The sequence below is a fragment of the Thunnus thynnus genome, chromosome 23 (assembly GCF_963924715.1).
Source record: "Thunnus thynnus chromosome 23, fThuThy2.1, whole genome shotgun sequence".
Classification (NCBI taxonomy): domain Eukaryota; kingdom Metazoa; phylum Chordata; class Actinopteri; order Scombriformes; family Scombridae; genus Thunnus; species Thunnus thynnus.
The window spans coordinates 5,310,550-5,334,550 of NC_089539.1; the positions used below are offsets into that span (position 1 = coordinate 5,310,550).

Sequence of the window (24,001 nt, forward strand, 5' to 3'; positions counted from 1 at the left end):
TTCCTCTGAGCATTCCTATTACCTCCCTTTATTTAAGAAAAGTGTGTTAGCCTCTGTGTCCATCTCATCCACAGATGCAAACTGCGGTTCCAGTATTGAATTAGTCCCTCCGAATGGATCTCATATCAGATTGAATCAGGCTGTGAGCTGTGGCTCCAGCTAGCGAGAGGAATAACACAATGACAGTGTAAAAGCGCTGGTGTAGATGCAGCAGAGAGAATCATTTAGATTTGTTTTTTTTTCTAATCTAATGTCTGGCAAACCTTATTGTACTGTTGCTGCTACTATTATTACTTCTGTTGGTGCTACATTAACCTAATAAACATTTTCACAAGTGGTGCTGCCTAACATTTCTAGCTCAAGGCATGTGTACTCAACGCCCCCTGAGGACTGGCTGCCATATGTCCCACTGACCAGCTCCATTGACAAAAGCCAAGCCTGCTGCTTCACTGAACACATCCCAACCTAAAATCAATGGCTGGTGTAAACCGGATCATATGTTTAAGGAATAATATCTTCACTGCCGCCTCCTTAGTTGTTGTAAGCATCACTAGCGGGTACATAATTACAAGGAGAAGAATGTGCAAGCTGCAATTATCATTATAGTTACAAATGCTTCATCATCATCATCAGCTTTTTAGATGGCAGGAAGGAGTGAAGATAGAGAGAGAGAGAGCAAGGCTGAGGTCAGAGGTTATCTATATGGAAGGCTGAGACGGAGAAAGTGATTTAACATCTGGTGTCTGAGGTTTTTACAGCCGAGCCCTCTTTTCCCCCCTCCGTTCCTCGACTGACAGGAAAGCAGTTTCCCCTCTTTCCCAGAATTTGCCTCGATTGAATATCCATATGAGGGAAGAGGTTTTGAGTTAGAATATTCCTTGGCTTCTGTTTGTCTGCCTGTTGTAGGGGAAAAACTCAGCACAGTCACGATCATAACTGAGGGACTCTCACCCACCCCCCTCTTTTTTTTTTTCTCTCTCTCTGGCAGCTAAATTAGCCAGAATAGCACATGGGGTAGTTGAAACGGGATCGTACGGTTTTGTAAATGACTAAAACTTGGCACTGAAGAGTACAAACACCTCCTGGTAGTAGCTTCCACACATGAAATATACAGGAATAAAAATAAGAGCTGCTCACCTTCATATGTCCTCTATCACACCCTCCCCCTCAGTGTAGTTTACTCTCTAAAATACAACCCCTTCTTTGCTGGTCTTCACATTCTGCTCCTTATCTTTTGTATTATTGTGGTCATGTCACAGTTGCATTGATATGTTTACACTGTTATAACAGCATCTTCCACAGATATGTTAGTATTCTCTGTTTCCAATCACATGCAAACTCATCTTTTCAGTAAAATTAAGCTTTTTTTTAACCAAATTTCATGGCAATCCATCCAAAAACTGAAGTCATCAACATTAACAAATGCTGAGAGATCTGCAGAAATGAACATAATGGCATTTGTCTGTCTTCACTCTGGGTTAAACCTCAGGTTAGTTACTTCAGGTTTAAAGTCTTGGTGATGAATACTTACACAGGAAGCTGTGTGTCTGCTGCTGTCATAGTCATGCACAAGATATGCACATAACTATGCAGTGAGGATGCTTACCGGCTAGCGAGTTAGCTGGCAAACCGTACAAAACATACCACAGTCGCCGTTTTCCACCCAGGAGTATCGTTGCTTCCACTTAAGTAGAAAGCCCCTCTTTCTTTTTGGTAGACTCTTAAAGGTTTACTGGTCCCAGGCAGGCCACCGGGCCATGAGTTGTGTCGAACCCTGCTGTTTCATGGCAACCCATCAAATAGTTGTCAAGATATTTCATTCTGAACCACAAATGTTAACCTCATGGTGGCACTGGAGAAAAAGTCACCAAAATCAATAGGAATTATCCTCCAGAGACCAGTAATATATGTGTGTGTACAAAAATTCCATGGCAATCCGTCCAGTGGTTGTTGAGATCTTTAACTCTGAACCAAAGTGTTGGATTGACAGACAAGACTGACAGACCAACATTGTCATTCTTAGAGCCATGCTGCTAGCATGGCTAAAACTAGCATGCTGCTGCTAGCATGGCTAAAACATGGTAAAAATGGTACACAATAAATGACTTTGTTACAGCAAAGAGAATGAACATTATTCATTATTTCCATCCCTGAGTATTCCACTAATGTAATTTCTTAATAAATATGAGCTCAATTGGTCGTTGAGCCCTAGCAATTCATTTTGTATTCAATTGTAAAACAAAAGCTGTATTAATTCTCCCATGCACCATCTCCATCTCATTTCACTGCCACCATTCCCCACAGTGGCAGAATCGCTGGCTCAGCACCCCCCCCCCCTCCCCCCGGCTCTGTAGGGAAGCCAGAGCTAAACTCAATGGCGAGATGGTAACAGCTCGAGGTGTCTGTTGCCCTGAGCTCTCGCCCCAGGCTACCCACCAGCTCTGCACAATCCTGCCATGCCCCCCCCCCCCCTCCCCCAGGGGCTGCCTCATTATTCCTCATCACTGTATGCATGCAAGCAGCAGCTCAGCCAAACAGGCTTGAATGCCTGCCTGCAAATTAAACAAAACAAAAGAGTTTTTAAAGTGGTAATGTTGTTGAGGTACCTTATTTTTTAATGTCAAGGTTGATGTCAGTTTGAGCATAGTTGTGGCTCTAAATGTGATAGAAAAATTGTGATTTTTGTGTGTACCTCTAAATTTTGGTGTGTTTTAATAAATAGAAAGAAATACAGTTGTTGTTTTGTTTGTGCATGTAAATAAGAAGAGACATAACCTGGTTGAACATCAGTGGTGGAGGGCAATGTGGATGCTCTGTGTTTACCAGACGCAGCCCTTGTTTCCAGGCGATGGAGGCTAATTGTGGTTTCCGCGGCGTTACCATGGAGGCTAATTGAATGTGAGAAGTAGCACAACAGCCACATCTGTGTGACAGATTAGATCTTCAGCTGCAGGACCCAACAAGCCTGTCTTTGTATGTCTCCTGCTGCCTTTATTTCCCTCTCTTTTATCACTGTGATCACTTATTGAGGTGAACGCTTAAGTGTCCTTGAGCGAGGCGCTTGTGTGTCTGCCGTCAACAGGAGCTCTATCCTATAGTTCAGTGATTTCCAGAAGTTTTTTCATGGAAGCTGAAAAAATATCATGCCACCCATCACCAGTCTTCAGTTTCTACCCCATCAAAGGCCGTCTATCTTGTATTAAACATGTCATTATTTTACTTTCTGACATAAATCTTTTGAGCATCAGAGCACAGTTTCTCTGCGGTGAATCTGATTTATAGGCCTTTTTCACATTTTGACTTGTCATAGCAGGGAAAGCACAAGTAATGATGGCTCAGTTCCATCATCATAGGCAATGTATTGGTAAACAATTTCCTACTTATGTATCAAGCAGACACGGAGCAACACTCACATTCATTTGGGGTTGTGTTTGTGTCCACCTGATGAGTGTATGCAAGTTTAATATTCACTCTCCATCAACTCCTGAGGAAAGAATCTGTTCTTTATCTGCTAAATGCTGCACTATGTTCACCAGCTAGTTGCTAACATGCTTTATCAAAGCTTTTCTGCTGACTGATGCAGCTGGAAGGATGCTAATGATGATGCAAGTGACGCCTTTCACATACACATTGTGGTTTGATCCATTATTAATAAACAATATCGATTAGAGCAGCAGGTGTTGACATATTGCAGGGATTGCATAGAACTTCGTTTCCCATCATACCCTTGATGCACTTGACAGTTGCACCTCTTGCTCTTCTTGACATTGGAAGTTTGATGTCAGTCACATGCAGAAAATACCTTTTGTCCTTTTACCTCATGAGGTGATATAAATTAGTCTAGAGCTGCAAGAATTAGTCAATTGATAAGTTAGTAATCAGAAAATGAATCACCAACTATTTTGATAACCGATTAATCATTTGAGTCTTGTGGATTGTTTGTTGCAACAAAACAAGATGTTTGAGGTTGCATCTTGGGCTTTGGTCAGCAGATTTTTTTCGGGATTTTTGACATTTTATAATCGAGAAAATAATTGACAGATTAATTGATCATGAAAATAATCGTTAGCTACAGGCCTAACTGAGTCTACTCATAGATTTTGTCATACTGTTTATACCATGGTACCTACTGCTTTGATTTAAGTGCTAAATGTCAGATAGTAAACATCTAAAATTCACTATATTATGATCAATACTATGATTAAAAATGACATATACTGCAATAGAGGATTGTTCCCATCTTTATGCTGTATTATAAATTAAGTTTAGAAATCACCATCAACCCCACCTGCCTGTGACCTGTTACTACAGTATGTTTCAAGATAATGCTGGAGATATAATAAAGTAGTGTGACCATACTTATTTCTTTTTGTGTCTCTGTCTCTCTTTCTTTTCAGGAAATCAAACCCCAGAGTCATTACAACCACGGCTACAGCGAGAATGTCAGCCGTAAAAACCATGTGGACGACTACAGCACCTGGGACATTGTCAAAGCCACACAGTGAGTGGATAGTGTGTGTGTGTGTGTGTGTATGTGTGTGTGTGTGTGTGTGTGTGTGTGTGTGTGTGTGTGTGTGTGTGTGTGTGTGTGTGCTGACATTTGAACCGAACATCAGGAAACAATGCACGTATTCGCTTCAGCACACTGTTTGGTCATAGGGAGGTGGACATGCTTTACTGGTTACTGATTGGCCTGCATCATTACTGGAGGGGGGGAGGGGGGGGGATCTACTTGTTTGTTTATGTGTTATCAACACACCAAAAATTTTAGATCCGCAACTTACGCCAACATGTTTTCAGCTGTGGTTTTCTGATTCGCCACATGCCAAACCAGTAATTCACAAGCTCAGAAAGTGATGAGAGAATTTACAGGAAGTAAGAGGAGACATGTCCTCCTGATAAGACAACCGAAGCTGTGTCTGAGCTGTTATATCAGACAAAAACAGATTTTTATTCACATTTTTTTTTTTGATTTGATGTTGGGAATATCCACTCAAAGATTGTCGAGTTTTGCCACAGTGTAGGCGTCGTGTTTGGACGGAGTATCTGTTTATGTGTTGTGTTGCTTTCTGTGTGTGTGTGTGTGTTAACCCTGTGGTTTCCTCTATGTTTGCACACGTATTTGTGTGTGAGCAGACTTTTTAAGCTCTCTCTCTCCACCTCTCTCCTCCTCAGGTACGGCATCTTCGAGCGCTGCAGGGAGCTGGTGGAGGCGGGCTTCGATGTTCGGCAGCCAGACAAAGAAAACGTAACGCTTCTCCACTGGGCCGCCATCAACAACAGGATAGACTTGGTCAAGTGAGTCACCTCTGATTATGTTTTATATACGAAGCAGGGACTTGTGGTCGCACGGTTGCAAGTTTGAATTGTATGACTGGTTGCTCTGAGGTGTGAGATTGTGAAATGTGAAGCAGGAGCCTTTCTGCTTCACATCACTGCTGCCAAGTAACCCTTTTCCATGAGCTCGTTACCCTCGTTAGAGAAAAACAGTTGCCCTGCATCTAAGCACCCACTTACATGATGGAATAAAGGTTTAACATAGATGGAGCAATTAACTGTCTGATGGCACAGATGTATACAGAAAAAGACAACAGAAACATTCTCCTCTGTATCTGACCCTCTCTAGCACCTCTTGTACTTTTCTTTAATTACTGCGTGAAGTTGGTAAAGTTGTTTCCTACGAGACAAGTCGATGAGTCATGATTCAAGTCAACAGTTATTTCGGAGGCTGTAGATTGTTGTGCGTTTGAATTGTTTTCGGTTATATACTGAGAGGTGTTTTTTTCCCATACAAACGGGACTCATGGATAATTTGCTGTTAGCGCAAAAATGAGTTATTTCAAACCCAGCTGAAGTGTCCGTTGGCGGGTAGAGTCGGTGTTAAAGTGGCGCCGGCCAACGCCTCCGGCTTCAGCTTCACTACCGGCTGCGGGGCTGGGAGGTCCCCAGGCAGAGGGAGAGCATTTTGCCGGGCAGCACTTCAACAAAAAGCAGCGTGAGAGGCTTTTGCTCCGAGGGTGACGGCCATAATGAAGCTGCCAAGTACTTTTCAGCAAAGAAGTGAGCAACGTTTGTTTTGTTTTTTTTATATAAGGGAGTGTTATGAGCAGTATAATGACTCCATAAGTGGAGGCTGGTGTATAAACAGACAATGAATGACAATAAAGTAAAACACATCATATAAAATGTGTCTTCAGAGGAGAAGTTATAATTCCTGACAAATTCTGCATATTAAGAAACACTTAAAATGTCTTTATATCTACTGACAACAACATGATAGTGTGTTACAAACCGTTTAAATGTTTATATCCTGCTTATACATGCTAAATAGGAGGTACTGTTTTAGCTAGGTGTACCTAATCAACTGTCAAGTGAGTGTAAATAAAGTGTTTAGCTCCAAATAAGAGCCAATACATACTGTATTCGAAGTGAGTAACATTGACAACTAAAGTAAAGCCAACAGATACACTTCAAAGAAAACTGTTCAAAAATTCAAATCTTTATATGATATTTATTTTAAAGAATGAGATTTAAATGCAGTACAAGACTCCTGGATATGAATCATTTATTGTCAGGGGTTAAAGTTACAATATCATCAATATACTATGAATACTGCACAGTTGACTGTGTGTGTGTGTGTGTGTGTGTGTGTGTGTGTGTGTGTGTGTGTGTGTGTGTGTGTGTGTGTGTGTGTGTGTGTGTGTGTGTGTGTGTGTGTGTGTGTGTGTGTGTGTGTGTGTGTGTGTGTGTGTGTGTGTGTGTGTGTGTGTGTGTGTTGCTCCACTTTTATCGACAGCTGCAGTCCAAATTGGGCATGTTACTTTGTGGAAAATGTTTGTGGCTTGGTGTTACATACTTAATGTGTACCCAACAAGCTCGGTCTCAACATCATGACATATGTAACATACTTTTACTGCTTTCTTTTTCTTATCGTAAGAACAGCCAACAGTGTCTCCATTGTAGTTTGTATCAGTAATACTGCCCATACCTAGATTAGACTAACAAAAATGGTGAATGGCCTGCATTTATATAGCACCTTTCTAGTCTAGTCTTCTAGACAACTCAAAGCTCTTTACACTACATGCCAACATTCACTCATTCACACACACACATTCATACACTGATTGCACAGCATTCAGGAGCAATTTGAGGTTTAGCATCTTGCTCAAAGACACTCTGACATGTGGACCAGAGGAGCCGGACATCGAACCGCTGATCCTCCGATTAGTGGACGACCCGCTCTACCTCTGAGCCACAGCCGCCCCCAGGAAGAGGTCAAATTATTGGGTAGATGCAGTATTAAGTTTCACCTGATTATTGTGTTTTGTATGTACAGGTACTACATATCAAAGGGAGCCATAGTTGACCAACTGGGAGGAGACCTCAACTCTACACCTCTGCATTGGGCCACCAGGTAACTCAGATAACATATCTGCCACACATTTCATCCACAGAGCCTTAAAGGGGACCTATTATGTTTTTCCTTATTTTCAGTCATATACTGAATATAATGTTACAATGTTGGCTGTTCATATTAAGCGTGGCCAAAGTGTCAAATAATGTGGTAAACGTATGTATGTAACATATGTACGACGTAATCCCTGTGAGCGAAAAGCACCGGCTCTGAACACTCGGTTTCCAATGTTTTTTTCTACTTTAAGCCCGCGCTGATGTCACTGCTCTGCTAACACTATAGCATTTTCACATTGTTTTGGAGGTAGTCGAGCTGAGCCATGCTTCAAGTCTAGCTGTCACGCTGCGAGTGTTTTTCCATCGCACAGCATGGCAAAGTAGTTCACCTGTCGGAAGTGTGTGTGTTGGTCCTCTGCTGCTCTTCATCAAACATCATCATCACTGTGACTGTTTCTGCTTGTACTGTTCCTCCCTGCATTATTTCTAACTGATCCACTCAACAAATGGCTCCAAATGTATCCATATGTTGTTGTGTCTTATCTTGCTCAGACTACTACATTTCAATGTTTCTTTTTATTCTTCTTCCAAACGTCTTTCTGTAGTTATTACAGAAAGTAGCAGCAAGGCTTTTAACTGACACCGACTTTAGCCATGAGATTTATCAAGCAGGGCAAGCTCAGTTGTGCCAAAATCCAGGCTGAAAAATGAAATGTCCACCTGGTCATTGAAGCAACAAACAAGCTGCCTGAGAGGATCAGCCCGGCATCCTCAGTGTCTCGTTTTAAATCACTCCTACAAACATACATTTATGAACTTATTACCAGACGGCTTTTATTGCTATTTTACTATTCTGCTTGCAAACACTCTTGTTTTATGAGTTGACCCTCCATCTCAACATGATTTGATTGTTTGAAGACCATTTTATCGCCTCCTTCCCGTTTGCTCGATCACCCAGTTATGCTATAAAGTGGTGGGAAGGGACAGGTCATATGAGATCCACCCACCCCCCCTTCTTCTAAGCAGACAGTGGGGGGGGGATAAAGCTCTCTGTTCCTGAATTATTGATAGGTTTGACAACAGGCATGCACACCATTGCCGCTACACAGGCGCTCAGTCTTACCCAACCTCCACCTGCCAGTGACCTTTAAAAACCCCCAGCCTCTTACTGTATGACCTCAGCCATTCACACAGAGCGGTGAAGCTGAGTGCAGGATGTTAGAGGCTTGGTCATGTTTTTGTGCAGTGAAAGTATTTAGGCAATGAAATAAAACCATTTAAAAAAAGGGATTTCTATCATTTTGACGGATTTCGTTTCACATCCTTATTGTTCTGTAGGGGGAAGTTTGCATTGCAGACAAGCTTTGTAATAAACATAAATTTCATAAACCCAATATACTGTATGCAATAAAAGTATGTAACAAATCACCAGCTTCACCATGGAGACAAATATCAAATGATGAGCGCTGGCAGGGAGTTACACCAGCATACATCATTTCATGTGCAAATATAGCAGTTTAACAGCGGTGGGAATATATGAGACTCTGAACTCTTTGGACTATTGACTTCGGTCACCCACTCAGCTTCTTAAGTGGGTGATCAAACAAGAATAGCTTTGGCCTTCTTCACCCCAAACCTCTTAAAGACTGTAGTTATTTATCCTTTCATGTTACTTGCTATTTTCTGGAACAGAATTAATGAAACTGAAGCAAAAGAAACATTATTCAGTTTTTGAGGCGGAGCAGTGAGGAGATAAAACGTCAGAGTAAGAAGTCAAGGCAATTTCCAGTAACTCTAGTAAACTGATGTTTGATCTGTTTGTCTTTGTGTTTCTGCCAGACAAGGCCATCTATCCATGGTGGTGCAGCTCATGAAATACGGCGCAGACCCGTCTTTGATCGACGGCGAGGGCTGCAGCTGCGTCCACCTGGCCGCCCAGTTCGGCCACACCTCCATCGTGGCCTACCTTATTGCCAAAGGACAGGTAGGAAAGACTGACACTGCAGGGCGTGTTGGTGCTTCATTTTATTTGTCAAGAACAGGAGAAAATAATTTTAAAACGGATTAAATGTTCATTTTCACACCAGCAAATGTGCTGAATTCCTGTGGTCCACAGAGATATTTTAAGTGGTGGTAATTGCTGAAATAGTTTTCACCAAGTTCTTCACTCAAAACAAGCATTTCCTTCCAATGTTTTATGACCTCTTGTTCCTGTTTGTGTCTGTGTCACTTGGGCTTTGTAAACCACTTGGGCTCACATCTGTTTTGAAATCATTTTGTACCAGTTCTCTCCATCAGGGGGAGCCATATTGCTTCTTTTCCTCTTTCCCCCTCTTCTCTAGTGCTCCTTCAGTTGTTTTTTTTTTTAACTGTATCTTTCCTGAATGACAGGATGTGGACATGATGGATCAGAATGGCATGACTCCTCTGATGTGGGCGGCTTACAGGACACACAGGTGTGTACGATTACAGTGGAAAAAACTGGAATATTGCGCAGAAGTTCACTGAAGCTCATATACAAGCTAGAGCAGGTCTCTGCTGACTGCAGTCACGCACATACGTAGCTTTCTCATGTATAAATGAGTCGTCATTTATCAAACACAGGGAAACAACTCCCAGTATTGCTGCTCAGCTTCATCATGATATTCCCAGATTAGCAGTTTTCTGGAGGATCAATTCTATTTATAATTTAGTAATTTAATGTATTGATCCATGAGGGGTAATTATGACACATGCGGCTGAAAATAGAGTTGTAGTGTGATTAAAGGTGAAGTCAGTCATTCTGGAGAAAGATTGTTGATATTTGAACTTAACACCCGAACAAATACACCCCTCCCTTTGTGCCCCTTAGAAGCTCCGCGCCCCCAAGTTGATGGACACACGTTGCCAGGGCAACAACCAAAAGAGAAATATGGCGGAATTCAAAGCGATGTGTCAGCTGTAGAGTCACTTCTGCTCCTCTTAAACATTATCATGAGCGGAAGCAGCCGTCTGCTTCTGTGGACAGAGTTTGTATTTATTGATTGATTGATACAGTTAATAAGTTGAAAACACATATACAGTGGGATATTTGTGTGATTTAAAGGGCTGCCTGCTCAGATTACGCTTCACTAAATGTGACAGAAACAGACTTGGAGCATAAAAAATCATTGAGGGTCTCCATGAGACTGTCTTGGATTCAGTGTGGATTGATACATTTAATAAAATAGTATCTGTTCTGTGAGAAAACACTTCCTATGAGAATTGGCCACAGCCTCTCCCAGCCCTCACTCACCATTCAACAGTTGCTGGAGACAGGAGACTGTCATGTCCTCACACAGACAGCTGCATTGATAATTTCCCCCTTTCCTGTGCGTGAGCACAAACACCCCCTGCTGCTGATTGGCTGGAATAGTGTTGTTGTGTGGCTCAGTCTGAGCCACTTTCTTTGTTTCCCATATACAGAGCCAGTGCTTTGTTTAAACACCAGATTTTTTTTCATTGCACACACAGAGCGGACAGCTAGCGGAACATGAGGAGATATTTGCTGAATTTGACAAAAAGTGCATTAAACAATCTTTCTCCACAATCACTGACTCTACCTTTAACTAAGAGGTAATGATTAACTAGTTTATGTAAATCAATAAAAAAAATTAAACCACATAAGCAAAAATGATGGATAGTTTTCTTACAACGTTGATGGCTCTCCTGCAGTGAAAATGTGCTGCTTTACTCTGATTGAGTCACAACCAATGAATGTGAGAATAGGTGAAAGAGGCAGAATGTCGAAGGAAAAATCACCAAGTAGCTCTCTGATCACCACAAGAGAAGTGTAAAGTCAAAAGTGATGGGATAGAAAGTGTTAAATATGAACATTTGGAATATCATTTCCAAATGTTGCATCATAACTTTCTCTAACGTGTTGTGACAAGCCTGTCTGTCAGGTAGTTTCAAACTAATGTGACTCAGCCTGATTTGATTCGTGCCTCTGTATGACAGCGTGGACCCCACCCGGCTGCTACTGACCTTCAACGTGTCTGTCAACCTGGGCGACAAATATCACAAGAACACAGCGCTGCACTGGGCCGTGCTGGCTGGCAACACCACTGTCATCAGCCTGCTGCTGGACGCCAACGCTAACGTTGATGCTCAGAACATCAAGGTAACGCTCTCCTCACAGCTGGATTAACTTGTCTTAGTTTACCACCACTGTCTGTCACATTAATATGTTGATAGGAGTGTGTTGCTTTAAACAAATGACAATCAACAATGTCTTTAGTGTTTTCGTTGTGAAAGCTAGATGTGTCAGACTCGTCTTTCGTCGTTTTTTTTTTTTAGGGTGAAACACCGCTGGACCTCGCCAAGCAAAGGAAGAACGTTTGGATGATAAATCATTTACAGGAAGCGCGACAGGCCAAAGGCTACGACAGCCCGTCCTACCTGAAGAGACTGAAGATGGACAAGGTACGCAAACACATACACGCTGTCAAACACATCAGGCAGAACCAAAAGAAAAGGACAGAGAGCAACAGAATAGAAATAAGAGATCAAGTCTATCCGTCTAAACCTCCCTGTAAAGACACACACAAACCTTTATGACTCCCCGTTTGACCTCCTCTTCTTTGTCTCAGCTCAAACAGACACACTCAGACCAGCATGTCCAGGCTGAACCTCCGCACCGCTGCATTGTCACAGCATGTCTAGGATAGTGATTACCTTTGTGTCTAAAAGCTGTCGCGGTCCCAGTCTGACAGGAAGGAGACGACTCTTAAATAACGGGATACATTTAACAATACGCTTACCCAGAAAATATAGGAAAGAAGCAGGAAGGTTACATTTTTACCGTCTAGTCTGACCATCGCAGGTGGTAATTTACATGTATGTATGTTTTTCTATCTATGCTTTGAACTTGGAACAGAGTGTGTGATACAGCAAACGAACGTATGAGCCAAAAACACACCAATACCAACATCTGTGGTCGGTCATTTTTCCATCCTGGTAGAAGGTTTGGTAAATTAAGGGTTTAAGTGTTCATGTGCTGATTCTGTATTATAAAGACCTTCATCCTCTTATTCCTCTCTTTTAACTCACATGAATGTTTTATCTTTCCACCTGTCTGTCTGCCGGGATGTTGTTAGTTAATAAAGGTAAAGAGTAGAGTTAGTCATTTTCTGTACAGTGCTACTAGAATGACTGCACATTGCTGGGGAGAGATAGTAACAGTTGGTTTATAGATACTGTAAGTAGATGATAAATCACTATAGTTTAGTGCAGTTCCCCAGTGTCATGTCCTCTTGCTGTCAGTAGAGACTTTGTAGATTAGTGAGCTACAGCTAACCTGCTTTCACTGCTGTGTCCATGTCTACCAAATAAAAAATATACATATCTAATAAAAAAGTCACAATACATCAGGTTGTAACACTGAACTCTCTGTATCCACCCAGGCACTATATAAACTTCATAAAAACCATGAGTATCTATAAATATCAGTTTACAACATATCTGTGGTTTTATTTTAGCTGTGACTTTTCACTCTTCTCGTAATCAGAACAAACTGTTATCAGCACTATAACTTAAAAAGATGGAAACTGCCCTGACGTACAGTTTGACTTTACAATCCTCGCAAAAACGTCACCTGTATCCTTCCTCTACTCATCACTCCACCTTCCTCTCCTTCTTCCTCCTGCAGGAGTTCAGGCAGAAGGTGATGCTGGGAACGCCCTTCGTGGTCATCTGGCTCGTGGGTTTCATCGCTGATCTGGACATCGACTCCTGGCTCATCAAGGGCGTCATGTACGCTGGCGTCTGGGTCGCTGTGCAGTTCCTCTCCAAGTACGTCTCAATCACATAAACACACAGACACATAAACTGTACATACGCATATTGTCGCGTGCAAACAAACACTCATAATTTGGTAACATTCCACACCCTGCAGTGACAGATTGTAACCCCATTAGCTCTGCCATCTGCTCCTGCTGCTGTAGTTTGTTGTCCTTCTCACTACTGTTAGCTTTGCGACTACAATAACACACATTAAGCAGTGTGTTAGCTTTATGTTTACTGACATTCTTTAAATACCTACTGTGAATATTAGTGCTGTGGAGTTGTGCTGTACTGTCATCAGGTCACGGTTTGGTTTATTTTTGCTGCTGTCTGACTGCATGATGGTTTGTCTTTGTTTATATGTACAATAGTGAGCAGGTTTCACATCTGCAGGAAGAATGCCTTGATATACACAGTGTGTACATTGAGTCTGTGTCAAATAATGGCTGAAATAAAAATGTGCTAATTTAAAAGAGACATATTGTGAGGAGAGTGTTTAAACTGTCATCTGGTAACTACGTTCATAACAAGATGAGATGAATCTGATTCAGCTCAGCAGGCGATTGATCACGTCTTGTGTTTATTTTGCAGTAATCATTCAGAGCAGCACGTCACAATATTGTGGAAAAGAAAACGTTCTGTTTTTGTTGGAAAAATTAGAGACAGAGATGTGTGAGGGGAAAAAACCCCAGACAGGTTACTCAAGGTATCTGCAGGTCTTGAATAGTCTTCAAAATCTTTAAATTTCAGGTCTTGAATGTTTTCTCTTGCCCGCCATGGACATGTAATTTACATGTTTACATTTTAGCAAAAACTTGACTACAATCAATTAATTATTTTGTAATTGTTTAATCCATTCTTTAATTTTCTGCCACCTATCTGAGCCCAAGTCATCTTAATTTATAAACTGTGTAACTAGGAGTTCTTGTTATACACAGCTGGGAGTTACTGATGAAAATGTGATCTAAATTGAAGTTGGTGAACACAGCTGGACACATTTTACCCAGTAGGGTCAGCATTGCAATCAATTTCCTTTGGGAAACCCTGATACTACTCTGTTGTGTGTGTATACCATCAGCCTTCTGGTGGATCGTAATGTGTAAAACACATAAAGTATTGTAGAGTGTAAGTACCGTGTTAACATCATAATCATGGTTTCTCTTGTGAGAAACACACTCAATCACCAGTAATAGTGAGAGTGTTGTTGGCAGGCTGTGCCCACTTACTATGACAGAGAGTCAGTGTAAAGCAGATGTTATTGTGCTGCCCACACTGTTAGCTGACTGACTGTTGAGCTCAGAGAGTGCACTGCAGATATGACACAGCAAAGCACCAAACACGCTGGTAAATTTCAATGAACAAAAACCTCAGAATTAAACAGATGATTATTTTTGATAAATTGTGCTGATAACTCTCCTCTCTTCTCTCTCCTCGTAGGGCTTTCTTCGACCACTCCATGCACAGCGCTCTCCCTCTGGGAATCTACCTAGCCACCAAGTTCTGGATGTACACCACCTGGTTCTACTGGTTCTGGAATGATATCCTTTTCTGTTTTAATGGGAATCCACATAGAAAGCGAGACGTGAGCGGCGTGTAAGTGCGTTCTATCAACCCACACCGACTCCGACCTGCATTTAGCATCTCTGTCTGTCAGCTGCAGCTCTTGGGGAGCTAAGATCACATTATAGTTGATGGTTTACATTTATACATTTTCCGGTAAAATTGTTTTCCTAAATCCCATATTTGCAAATACACCTCAGTCTGTTTGAGAAAGCACCAACACTGAATCAATGTTCAGTTTTGGCACTTAGCTGACAATCTTATCTAGAGGGACGTGCAGTGAGCCAGAAAGTAAGAGCTCAGTGTTTTCTCACAATTTCAGCAAAGAATGACTGTTGACCCATTCCACTGCATTAAATACAGATTATGTTGTCAGCCAAGTTGTAGTACGCTCCTCTTTCCAGCCCCTCACAGTGACAGATGGGCTCCTCCGTCCACCAAAAGGCACACTCAAGTCTTTATTCACCCATAATCCACTATTTGTGAAGTAGAGTGCCAGAGCTGTGAGACCTGGCAAACTCTAGCTGTTTTTTTCATATGAACTCCAGACAGTGTCTGGAGAATCAGGTCCGGACATTGTCAAGGAGTTGCCCTTTCACACATGTAGCACACACCAGGAACCAGGAGATTGTCCGTGTCAGACGTGTTCTCATCTACTGGAAATACTCGTTTACGTTTTGTTTAGGCCAGGTGTGGCGCCTCGATAGAGCGTGCAGGAGGCAGGACATGAGAAAAGTATGTGCAGTCAAGTAGCTGGTTAGCAGTTTGATCATAAACAACCGAGTCTCTTGCCGTTCCTTGAATTCGTCTGACGATTTAGCGTCGGCCTTTACCAACAAAGTTTCTGAATCTTGTTGTCTCTCCAGTCAGATATTTTTGTTGGCGTCTTCCCCCTCCGATGTTTGAATCCCTCCAGTTTCGCGCTAATCGCACGATAAAAACGTCATCGACACGCCCAGACGCTTGCTGTTAATTCTCTGGAAAATGACCTGCTGTATTCACACATGGCCTCAATCAGACATTACACAGACTTTGCACTAAGGAGCTGGCAGGGTAAATTCAGTTTAATGTCCCGTCCAACTGATTCAGACATTTGTGCTCTCACATACAACTCCTCTGAGTAATGTCTAGATAACTTCAGGGTTGCAGTGCATGTGTGAAAAGGGCTTTCTGTCTGTTTACTGGAGAAAACGCATCAATTCAAATCCCTCCAGTTCTGTCACTTACCAGTTGAAATGGTCTATTTATTCTTGGCTTTTTAGATATCGGACACATCCTGTAGAATGCATTCCAGGAGCTTTTTATGAATCTGTTTGACCGGCCAGTAAATTTAGCATACATGTGATCTCCATAAAATATTGGCTCGTAAAAATCGATTTTACGGTTTTCTGCTGCCTTTGTTGCATTTTGGTAGAAGACTTAAGATTACCAGGAAAAGTACTTGAAATGTTGGCAGACTGTCATCTCACATCAGTAAGATTGAGTTACAGGCCCGTTTCAGCGGATTAAAGGAGTCGGGAAGGAGGGAGGTTAACGTAAAGAACAGAAGGAGTCGGTGAAACAAATGCGAGTAAAATGTGGAGTAAGTTATGCGTCTAAATTGATGCTGATTAGTTTCTATTGTCTCTCGCTGTGTGTTACAGTTGAGGACAGAGAGTTGAGTGTGTAGCAGCTGCTGGTTGTTGAAACCCAACAGAGCAACTTTCTGTTGACAGTAGTGTTTTTTTTGGTTCATGGAAGAATTGCCTTTCTGTTCGGGAAGCTGCTAATTGCAGGAGGTGAGAGGGGAGTTCTCGTTTGCGGAAAGCATTTAATTTTATGCCTCACTGCTGCACTAATGGGGAGGGAGAGTAAGATGTCTTTGACCTGAGAGTATTGAAAAAGAAAACTGTGCTCCAAGGATCTTTTCAGTTGTTTTAAGACCTGTTTTGAGCAGGGTTCTTGTGTGGTATTAGAGATGACTGAGTTTAGACTGGAAGGGGTGTGATGCTGGGATTTGTCATGCATTTCTTTTTGGGTGTATCGTGTGTCTACTCAACATTAAACTGATTAAAGGAGTGTCCATGGCAAACTTAGTGACATACAAGATCGTGAGGCACTCTCAAGCCAGGGCTTTACATATGCATTCAGCTTCTAAGAGCGAAGGCTCGGTTGACGTGACATCATGTGCACTGCTAAACGTTTGTTCGTACACGGATCATTTCACATGTGGAAAGTTGCCCCTTTGACTGCAGGCAGGTTCTTTCATGTTTAAAGACATTTGCTTGTGAAAATGAGTTTTTTTTTTTTTTTTTTTCAGGCTTCTCTTTTGCCTTCCAGCTGTAAGGTCATTAGTCCTTTGTGTCTGCAATGAATGTCTTTCCAGTTACTGTGTTTTTCTTCTTTCTTTTCAATTGAAAGGCGTGTTGTTGCATGTTCCTGACAACAAGGGGGTTTAGCTCTTGTCTTGCAATGCTGCGCAGGTGGGTGTAAATTATGGTCACTCAGGGAATCTACATGGACAGTTGGTTCTTGTCCAGTTGTTACTTGCACACAAATGAGTGGTGGCACTTTTTCTAACCACATTTATTTATGTAAATCAAGTGATAGGCAAATCAGAACTTTTAACTAGAAGTACGAAAGAAGTAAGTGATACATTTAAAGTGGCACTGTTCACAATCAGGTATTCCCACAAGCATTTTCTTTGATACTGCTACACACTGGCAAAAACTAGTTGGTGTGACTACACTCTAAGGCGGGATGAAAAGCCTGTAGTCACCGAAATGGAGTGACATCTGATTATTGTTCATATATGGGAATAACAGCACACCCTTGTAGAAAATCTGCCCTCCAAGGCATTCATAGTGTTGCACTCATTTGTACAAATGAAAAGTGACAGACACAGCTATGTGAAAAATGAGAAAAGAAAGCTCCAGAGAGAAGATCAAACCTTGCCCGCTTTCACACCTTCGCACTCCTAGCCAGACGCTGTCAGCTTTCAGTTAGTGACAAAAATTGTCAGACAAAGCCCCACAATTTGTCCATTCGACAAGCACTTTATTTGAGGCTTACTGGCGCCTTTAACCTCCAAAAACGTCATCCTTTGTATTCTTCTGTCAGCGGTGTCGAGGGAGGCATCACTTTACTCTGTCCAACCCTTCAGATCCTGCTTACATAAACTGTGGACTGAGGCCCAGTATGGGTTACTGGTTTAGTCCCCCCAATTTCTATGTGCCTGCAGTCCCAGTTAACTTCTGTTGAACTTGGATCTTAAAACAAGAATATAAACTTTTCATTTGTGTCATGGGCCGAAAGATTCCAACATCTGGTTCAAAGTATGCTGGACTGATCACATGATCAACTGTGAAAAGAGACATTTCATCTTACTTTTTGCTGTTAGACTGACCTTGTCATTGAATGACTTATAATATACAACAGATAACGCAGGAGCCATTCTGTTTCTTTCTTTTTCAGCATTTTTGATGTCTCTGCTAGGCTGTCCAGTAATGCACCTCAGTATTTTGCACACCTCCGTTCCGCCTTCCAGACTGAAAAATGCTATCTGCCAGTTCTGACCCACATTCTGCCATTGTGAGCTCATCATCCTCCTCAGGCCTGTGGTTGAAATCAGATCAAATGACATGAGTGGAGCTGTATGACAGTACTTTTTTGTCTTTCCCAGGCCTGGATCGTATTTTCTTCAAGAACTCGAAGCATGAAAGACTTTGCTCTTAAATGCATTTCCAGCAGGAAAGGTGATGCTGGTATGAGAATGAAACCGATAGAAGACCGCTTTGACTATTTCAAGAGAAATTCTGTTTTCATCCTTGATTGTGTCGAGAAAATATTCAATTTGTATATATTCTGACCCAGTTGTCCAGCATTCATTTCATTGTATCTGCGCACCATTGCAGTCTTCAAACAGCCACATTGATAAATCTGCCGATGACCCTCTTGCTTGACCTCTGCTGTTAGCTATTAGGGAAGCCTTGTCAAAGACACCTCACCACTCAACCTTTCAAAAGATAAATGGGGGCTTACAGGAGGTGCTGAGCATCTCTGCCCCAGGAACCATTATAACCCCATTTGTCTTAGGAGCTGTAATCATCACCGGGACCATCTCTGCATCTCCACCCATCATTGAGTTAAACCAGTGAGAGTGTTTTACTTATCTGGTCAATTTCAGAAAGGGATAATGTGAACACCCAGTTCTTTATGGAGATAATTATGAAGATCAATGGCTTCATGTGGTCTTTAGGGACATATAGAGGCCTCTCTCACTCTGTCAGTGCTGGGAAAATGTTGTGGAGGAATGACTTCAGAGGCCGTCAGCCCATCCTCACCAACAAATGAAAGTTGTTGGTTGGGTGTGTTATTTCTATGTTAGGAGGAACAAGATGTGATATGATTCCTGCAGCATCATGGTTTGTCCATCATGGTCACTAGTAGCTATTGTACTTTGTGTTTTATGACGCCCTCTATCCTTAGCACCTCTATTTGGATAAGGAAAAACTCCTTTAACAGAGATAAAAAGGGAGAAACTTGGAGGAGGAACAGTGGAAAGACCTCCTCCCAGATGGAAAGACAAGCAGTAGATGTTGTGTCTACATTTGGTGAAACCTTTTGTGTCTGGTGTTCACATCAAGTGCATTTCGACAATACAGATCCCAGAATATAGTTTGAAATAAATTGTGTAGTCCGTATAATTGAGTAGAAGAGAATCTTATTTGTGCAGCTATACCGACTTGGTTAGAGGAGGATGATAGAATTTGGTTGGAGATAATCAAGGTTTTGATGTCCAGTTAGGCAGCTGGGACAGGCAACTTTTTTGCCATGCTAGCAGCATGGATCTAGGGATGCCAATGTTGGTCTATTGGTTGGTCCACCACTTTGGTCCAGATTCAAATATCTTGACAAGTACAAGATGGATTGCTATGAAAGTTGATACAGATATTCATATATTTCAGTTTGTCCAATACTTGATGACTGATTTATGACTAAATACCTTTTAAAACTAATGACATTCCCACAGCAATACTTTGTGTTGAGTGCAAAAAATGGGAATGTTAGCATGCTAACACACTAAACTAAGATGATAAACATAGCGGATATTATGACTGCTAAAGATTGTTGGCAAGTATAATATTGGCAAATTTTAAATTGTTAACATTGGCAAATGTTAACAAATATTACCTTTTTTTAACATTGTTTTTGTGAGCATGTTAGCATGCTGGCGTTAGCATTTAGAGCCGCTAGCAAGGCTGTAGACTCTTGCTTTTTCCGGATTGCACGTGGTAGCAAATGTTTTCTCACATTGTGAAAACCTGAGACACATCTAGCTTTTAGCTCTTTTCCACAGAATATATTCCATACATGTTTACAGCAAGTTTGCAACAAATGAAAGCTTTGCGGTCTGCCAGCATCCATTCATGCGGAGGAAGTTATCTTGAATTTCTCTTGAATTTCCTCAGAAGTTAGTAACCTTTGGATTGAAGAGGTAGCAAAGCCAGTTTTGCTAGTCTATGTTAAGAGGACTATTGTAAACACTTATAGAGAAGAATGACTACTTCATGTATGGGTGTCATTTAATGTCTCCCACTGAGACTTGTGACTTTGCAACATGCAGTAGTCTTATGATACAGACATTGTGAGGACTAAATTTTACAAAGAAAAAAAAACGTTAATTTGTGTTGTTTCAGTTGCCGAGCCACCATGATGATACTGTCATCGTTTTATATTCAATCCTGGATGTTACTCCAAAAGTGTCATACATATATAAGCACTTAGAGTGTTGAGGCTTTAAGTTTGGGCCTCTCAGTGTCACTTGGCTGAGTTCCTCTGGGATTCAGCTGACTCATGCACACCTGCATGACTGACTCTGCTACTAATCAGTTACATTCTTCACTTGACCAGCCCGCAGCTGTCACAACATTCACTTTTATCTCTCCACGGTTTTACACAAGGCTGTAGAACATACAGCTTATTTGTTTATTCAGTCAGGAATAGCATGTCTGTGTCATGTGATGAAATAGAATAACATACTTATACCAGTGGTCTGTGGGTGTAGATATGACCCTCTCTTCCCTCTGACTCCCTTCTCACAAAATAATAAAAATCACTTGTACTTTTCCTTTTGTACTGAGGACAAACTAATGTTTTTCTAACCTAGTTTTTCTGTAAATGTATGAGCATTCTTTCAACCCTCTCCTCTCACTACAAATACTCTTTTTGTGCCGTGTGTGTTAACTGTGTAGCTAATGAACATCATGTATGAACAGACTTATGGTCCCTCCTAAATGGATTCATGACAAACTGTTGATACACACTTGACCGGGTGAGTTGAGATGAGACAAAGCTGCTGTCTGCGTCCCAGGAGACAGTCATTTCTGTCTGTCTGTTGAGTCACCATGAAGACCAGCGCTGACTCAGAGTCACATCATTGAAGTAAATGTACAGGAAAGTGTTTTATTGTTCAAGAGTGGTATGACAAGTGTTTTTCCCACCAGTTTATAAAAATAGGAAACAAAAGGTAAGCAGAAAAGGCTTTGTGTTAACCATTTTCCTTAACCTCGCTGCACATCTCCCCTTCGCCACTGTCCACGTTCCCTTCCTGATAAACACCCTGGCTCTGTTCTACAACTTCGGCAAATCCTGGAAGTCTGATCCGGGAATCATCAAAGCCTCAGAGGAGCAGAAGAAAAAGGTAAAGTTACTGGAAATTCAGCAACAACATGTTTGAGTTTGAAGCATCCTGAGCACATGCTTTTTTAGACATGCTTGTTTTGATATATGAGCGTTTTTTTTCCCACATAGTATTCTGACATCACGTGAGACGTTACCTCAGCTGTCAAAGCTCCCATTCAGAGCAAGACGCGCAAAGAGCCGCTTTGAATTCACCGGAGATTATGAATGGTTAGCGGCTGACTCTTGGCGCGCTGCCCGGGGTCGTGGCCTGTCTCACCTCCCTGGCCTCTCCATCCTTCATTATCACACTCTAATGGAGGACAACAGGGACTCCGCTTCTCACCGGGCCCCGATTCCCCATCCTGCCTTTGATGACGAGCTAAATTTACTCCGCATTGTTAGGACTCGGCGCGGTAAAGGCTAGTCGGCTACGTCAGATCAAAGGCTTCAAAGCTTTCCCTTCCCCGCACGAGGATCCCCCTTCCACCTCTAGCTTTCCTGTGAGGTAGTCGTAGATAAAACTGTAAAAACACAAAAGAGAAACATTTATTTGTGCAGATAGGATTAAAGCCAAGGCCCTTATGAAAAAAACATTTTGCCTTCATAACAGAAAACAAACTCGTGATTGAATTAAAAAGCAAATCCCACACTATCAGAGCCTCCGGTGTGATCGTTCAGCTGGAAATCACAGCCTCACACTGTCAGTAGGCCTTTTGTTGCAGTGCCAAATAAACCTTGGCAAGACTAATTTCTCGGTCGCTCATTCTTTGTCTTTTTTTTTTTTTTTTGGCCATTTATCTCGTTTATGTTTTACAATCCTGCTTTTGTTTCTTGTTTCCCTCCTCCAGACAATTGTGGAGTTGGCAGAGACAGGCAGCCTGGACCTGAGTATATTCTGCAGTACCTGCTTGGTAAGTTCAGACTTCTTTCTTCCATGGAAATAGATGCAGATGATGGATGTAAAGAGGATAATAGCAACAATAAGATTCAAACAATGCATGTGTTTCCTCACAGATACGGAAGCCCATCAGGTCCAAACACTGCGCCGTGTGCAACCGCTGCATCGCCAAGTTCGACCACCACTGTCCCTGGGTGGGGAACTGTGTCGGTATGTCAACAAGACACACACACACACACACACACTTCCCAACAAGCAGCTGCTCATAGTTTTCATCCTCAGATTGAGATACATTTAATTTAACCTCTGATAAAATATCATAATCTAAAATGCGGTAAGTAGTGTGAACTTTATGACATAAAAAGCTTATACAGAACATCTCAAAGCAAACAAGGCAGAGAAGAAGAGTCAAGATTTCAAATAATGACAGAAGCTGAATGACAACAGAAACATGACGCAGCAGAAAAGGCTTTAATGACGAGCTGCAGGGAATGAAGAAGGAGAATTTTGTGTGTGTCAGGAGGTGTCTGTGAAGCAGACTGGAGACAGTGGGGGGAGGGGAGGAGTGCAAGGGGCTCGTAGAACTTCCATTTTGAAAGCAGGTGGTCAGGATGAAGCTTTAAATGTGAGGAAACTGACTGAACAAACAACAGGTCTGTCCTCCAGCCTGTTGGGACATGGTTGGGGGCAGGGAGATGACCGCTGGGCCGCAAGAAGTTGTAAAAAAGTTTCTCCTCAACACAGTAGTTGTTTTTGCAGTTTTTGTAGTTGCTGCATGTCAGCTTTGTTGCAAGGTTAGTAGTTTAATCTAGTCTTAAATTCAACTCCTGTTATAAATATATATAAATATAATAAAGACTCCCACTGTTCTCTTTCCTGTGAATGAACCTGAGCCGCGGCGAGAAACCAAAAAGACGAGAACAGGACATGACATGTTTGTTTCTCCTCCACAGGAAGCGGGAATCACCGCTACTTCATGGGATACCTGTTCTTCTTGCTCTGCATGATCTGCTGGATGATGTACGGCTGCATCTCCTGTGAGTTGTTTTGTTTACTCCTCTCTATTTCTACACTCCACTCTCTTTCCGTTCTTCCTCTAACTCCTTTACTTTCCTCTCTTTCTCCTCAGACTGGAGGATCCACTGTGCCACCAGTTACGCCAAGGATGGTTTCTGGCTCTATCTGACCCAGATCGCCTCTTGCTCCCCCTGGATGTTCTGGATGTTCCTCAACAGCGTCTTCCACTTCATGTGGGTGGCCGTGCTCATCATGTGTCAGCTCTACCAGGTCTGCCTTTACTTTTTATCCGCCAGCTTTAAAGACCTTAAACCAGTTTGATTTATACAAGAAGCTCATTATTTAGAACTAGGATGTATAGTTGATCTATTAGCAGACTCTTGTACCCTGATGTAATATCACCAGCTGTATGTCTGTTAGCTGACCTCTTTGCTTTGACGTCTCATAGATCGCCGCTCTAGGAATCACCACCAACGAGAGGATGAACGCTCGGAGATATAAGCACTTTAAAGTCACAGCCACATCCATCGAAAGCCCCTTCAAGTAAGTCATCTGTTGTTGATCCTGGTCTTGTTAGACAACTGATCATCATCTCAGCAGGGTTAATGCCGTTCAAGGGTCCAAATTAGGGGAAAACATACTGTATGTTCT

At 42.0% G+C, this 24,001-nt stretch overlaps 1 protein-coding gene across 1 annotated transcript in view; it reads left to right on the plus strand.

Moving 5' to 3' along the window:
* The window catches only part of zdhhc17 (zinc finger DHHC-type palmitoyltransferase 17), a 35,229-nt gene that overhangs the window by 7,774 nt on the left and 3,454 nt on the right, over positions 1–24,001 (plus strand). The window contains exons 2-16 of the mRNA XM_067581374.1: positions 4,398–4,501; positions 5,176–5,298; positions 7,337–7,414; positions 9,250–9,394; positions 9,802–9,866; positions 11,389–11,551; positions 11,728–11,853; positions 13,079–13,221; positions 14,650–14,750; positions 21,330–21,454; positions 22,284–22,346; positions 22,450–22,543; positions 23,287–23,370; positions 23,463–23,620; positions 23,799–23,893. Coding sequence (XP_067437475.1) covers positions 4,398–4,501; positions 5,176–5,298; positions 7,337–7,414; positions 9,250–9,394; positions 9,802–9,866; positions 11,389–11,551; positions 11,728–11,853; positions 13,079–13,221; positions 14,650–14,750; positions 21,330–21,454; positions 22,284–22,346; positions 22,450–22,543; positions 23,287–23,370; positions 23,463–23,620; positions 23,799–23,893 — 1,667 coding nt within the window. The remainder of the gene's footprint in view (positions 1–4,397; positions 4,502–5,175; positions 5,299–7,336; positions 7,415–9,249; positions 9,395–9,801; positions 9,867–11,388; positions 11,552–11,727; positions 11,854–13,078; positions 13,222–14,649; positions 14,751–21,329; positions 21,455–22,283; positions 22,347–22,449; positions 22,544–23,286; positions 23,371–23,462; positions 23,621–23,798; positions 23,894–24,001) is intronic.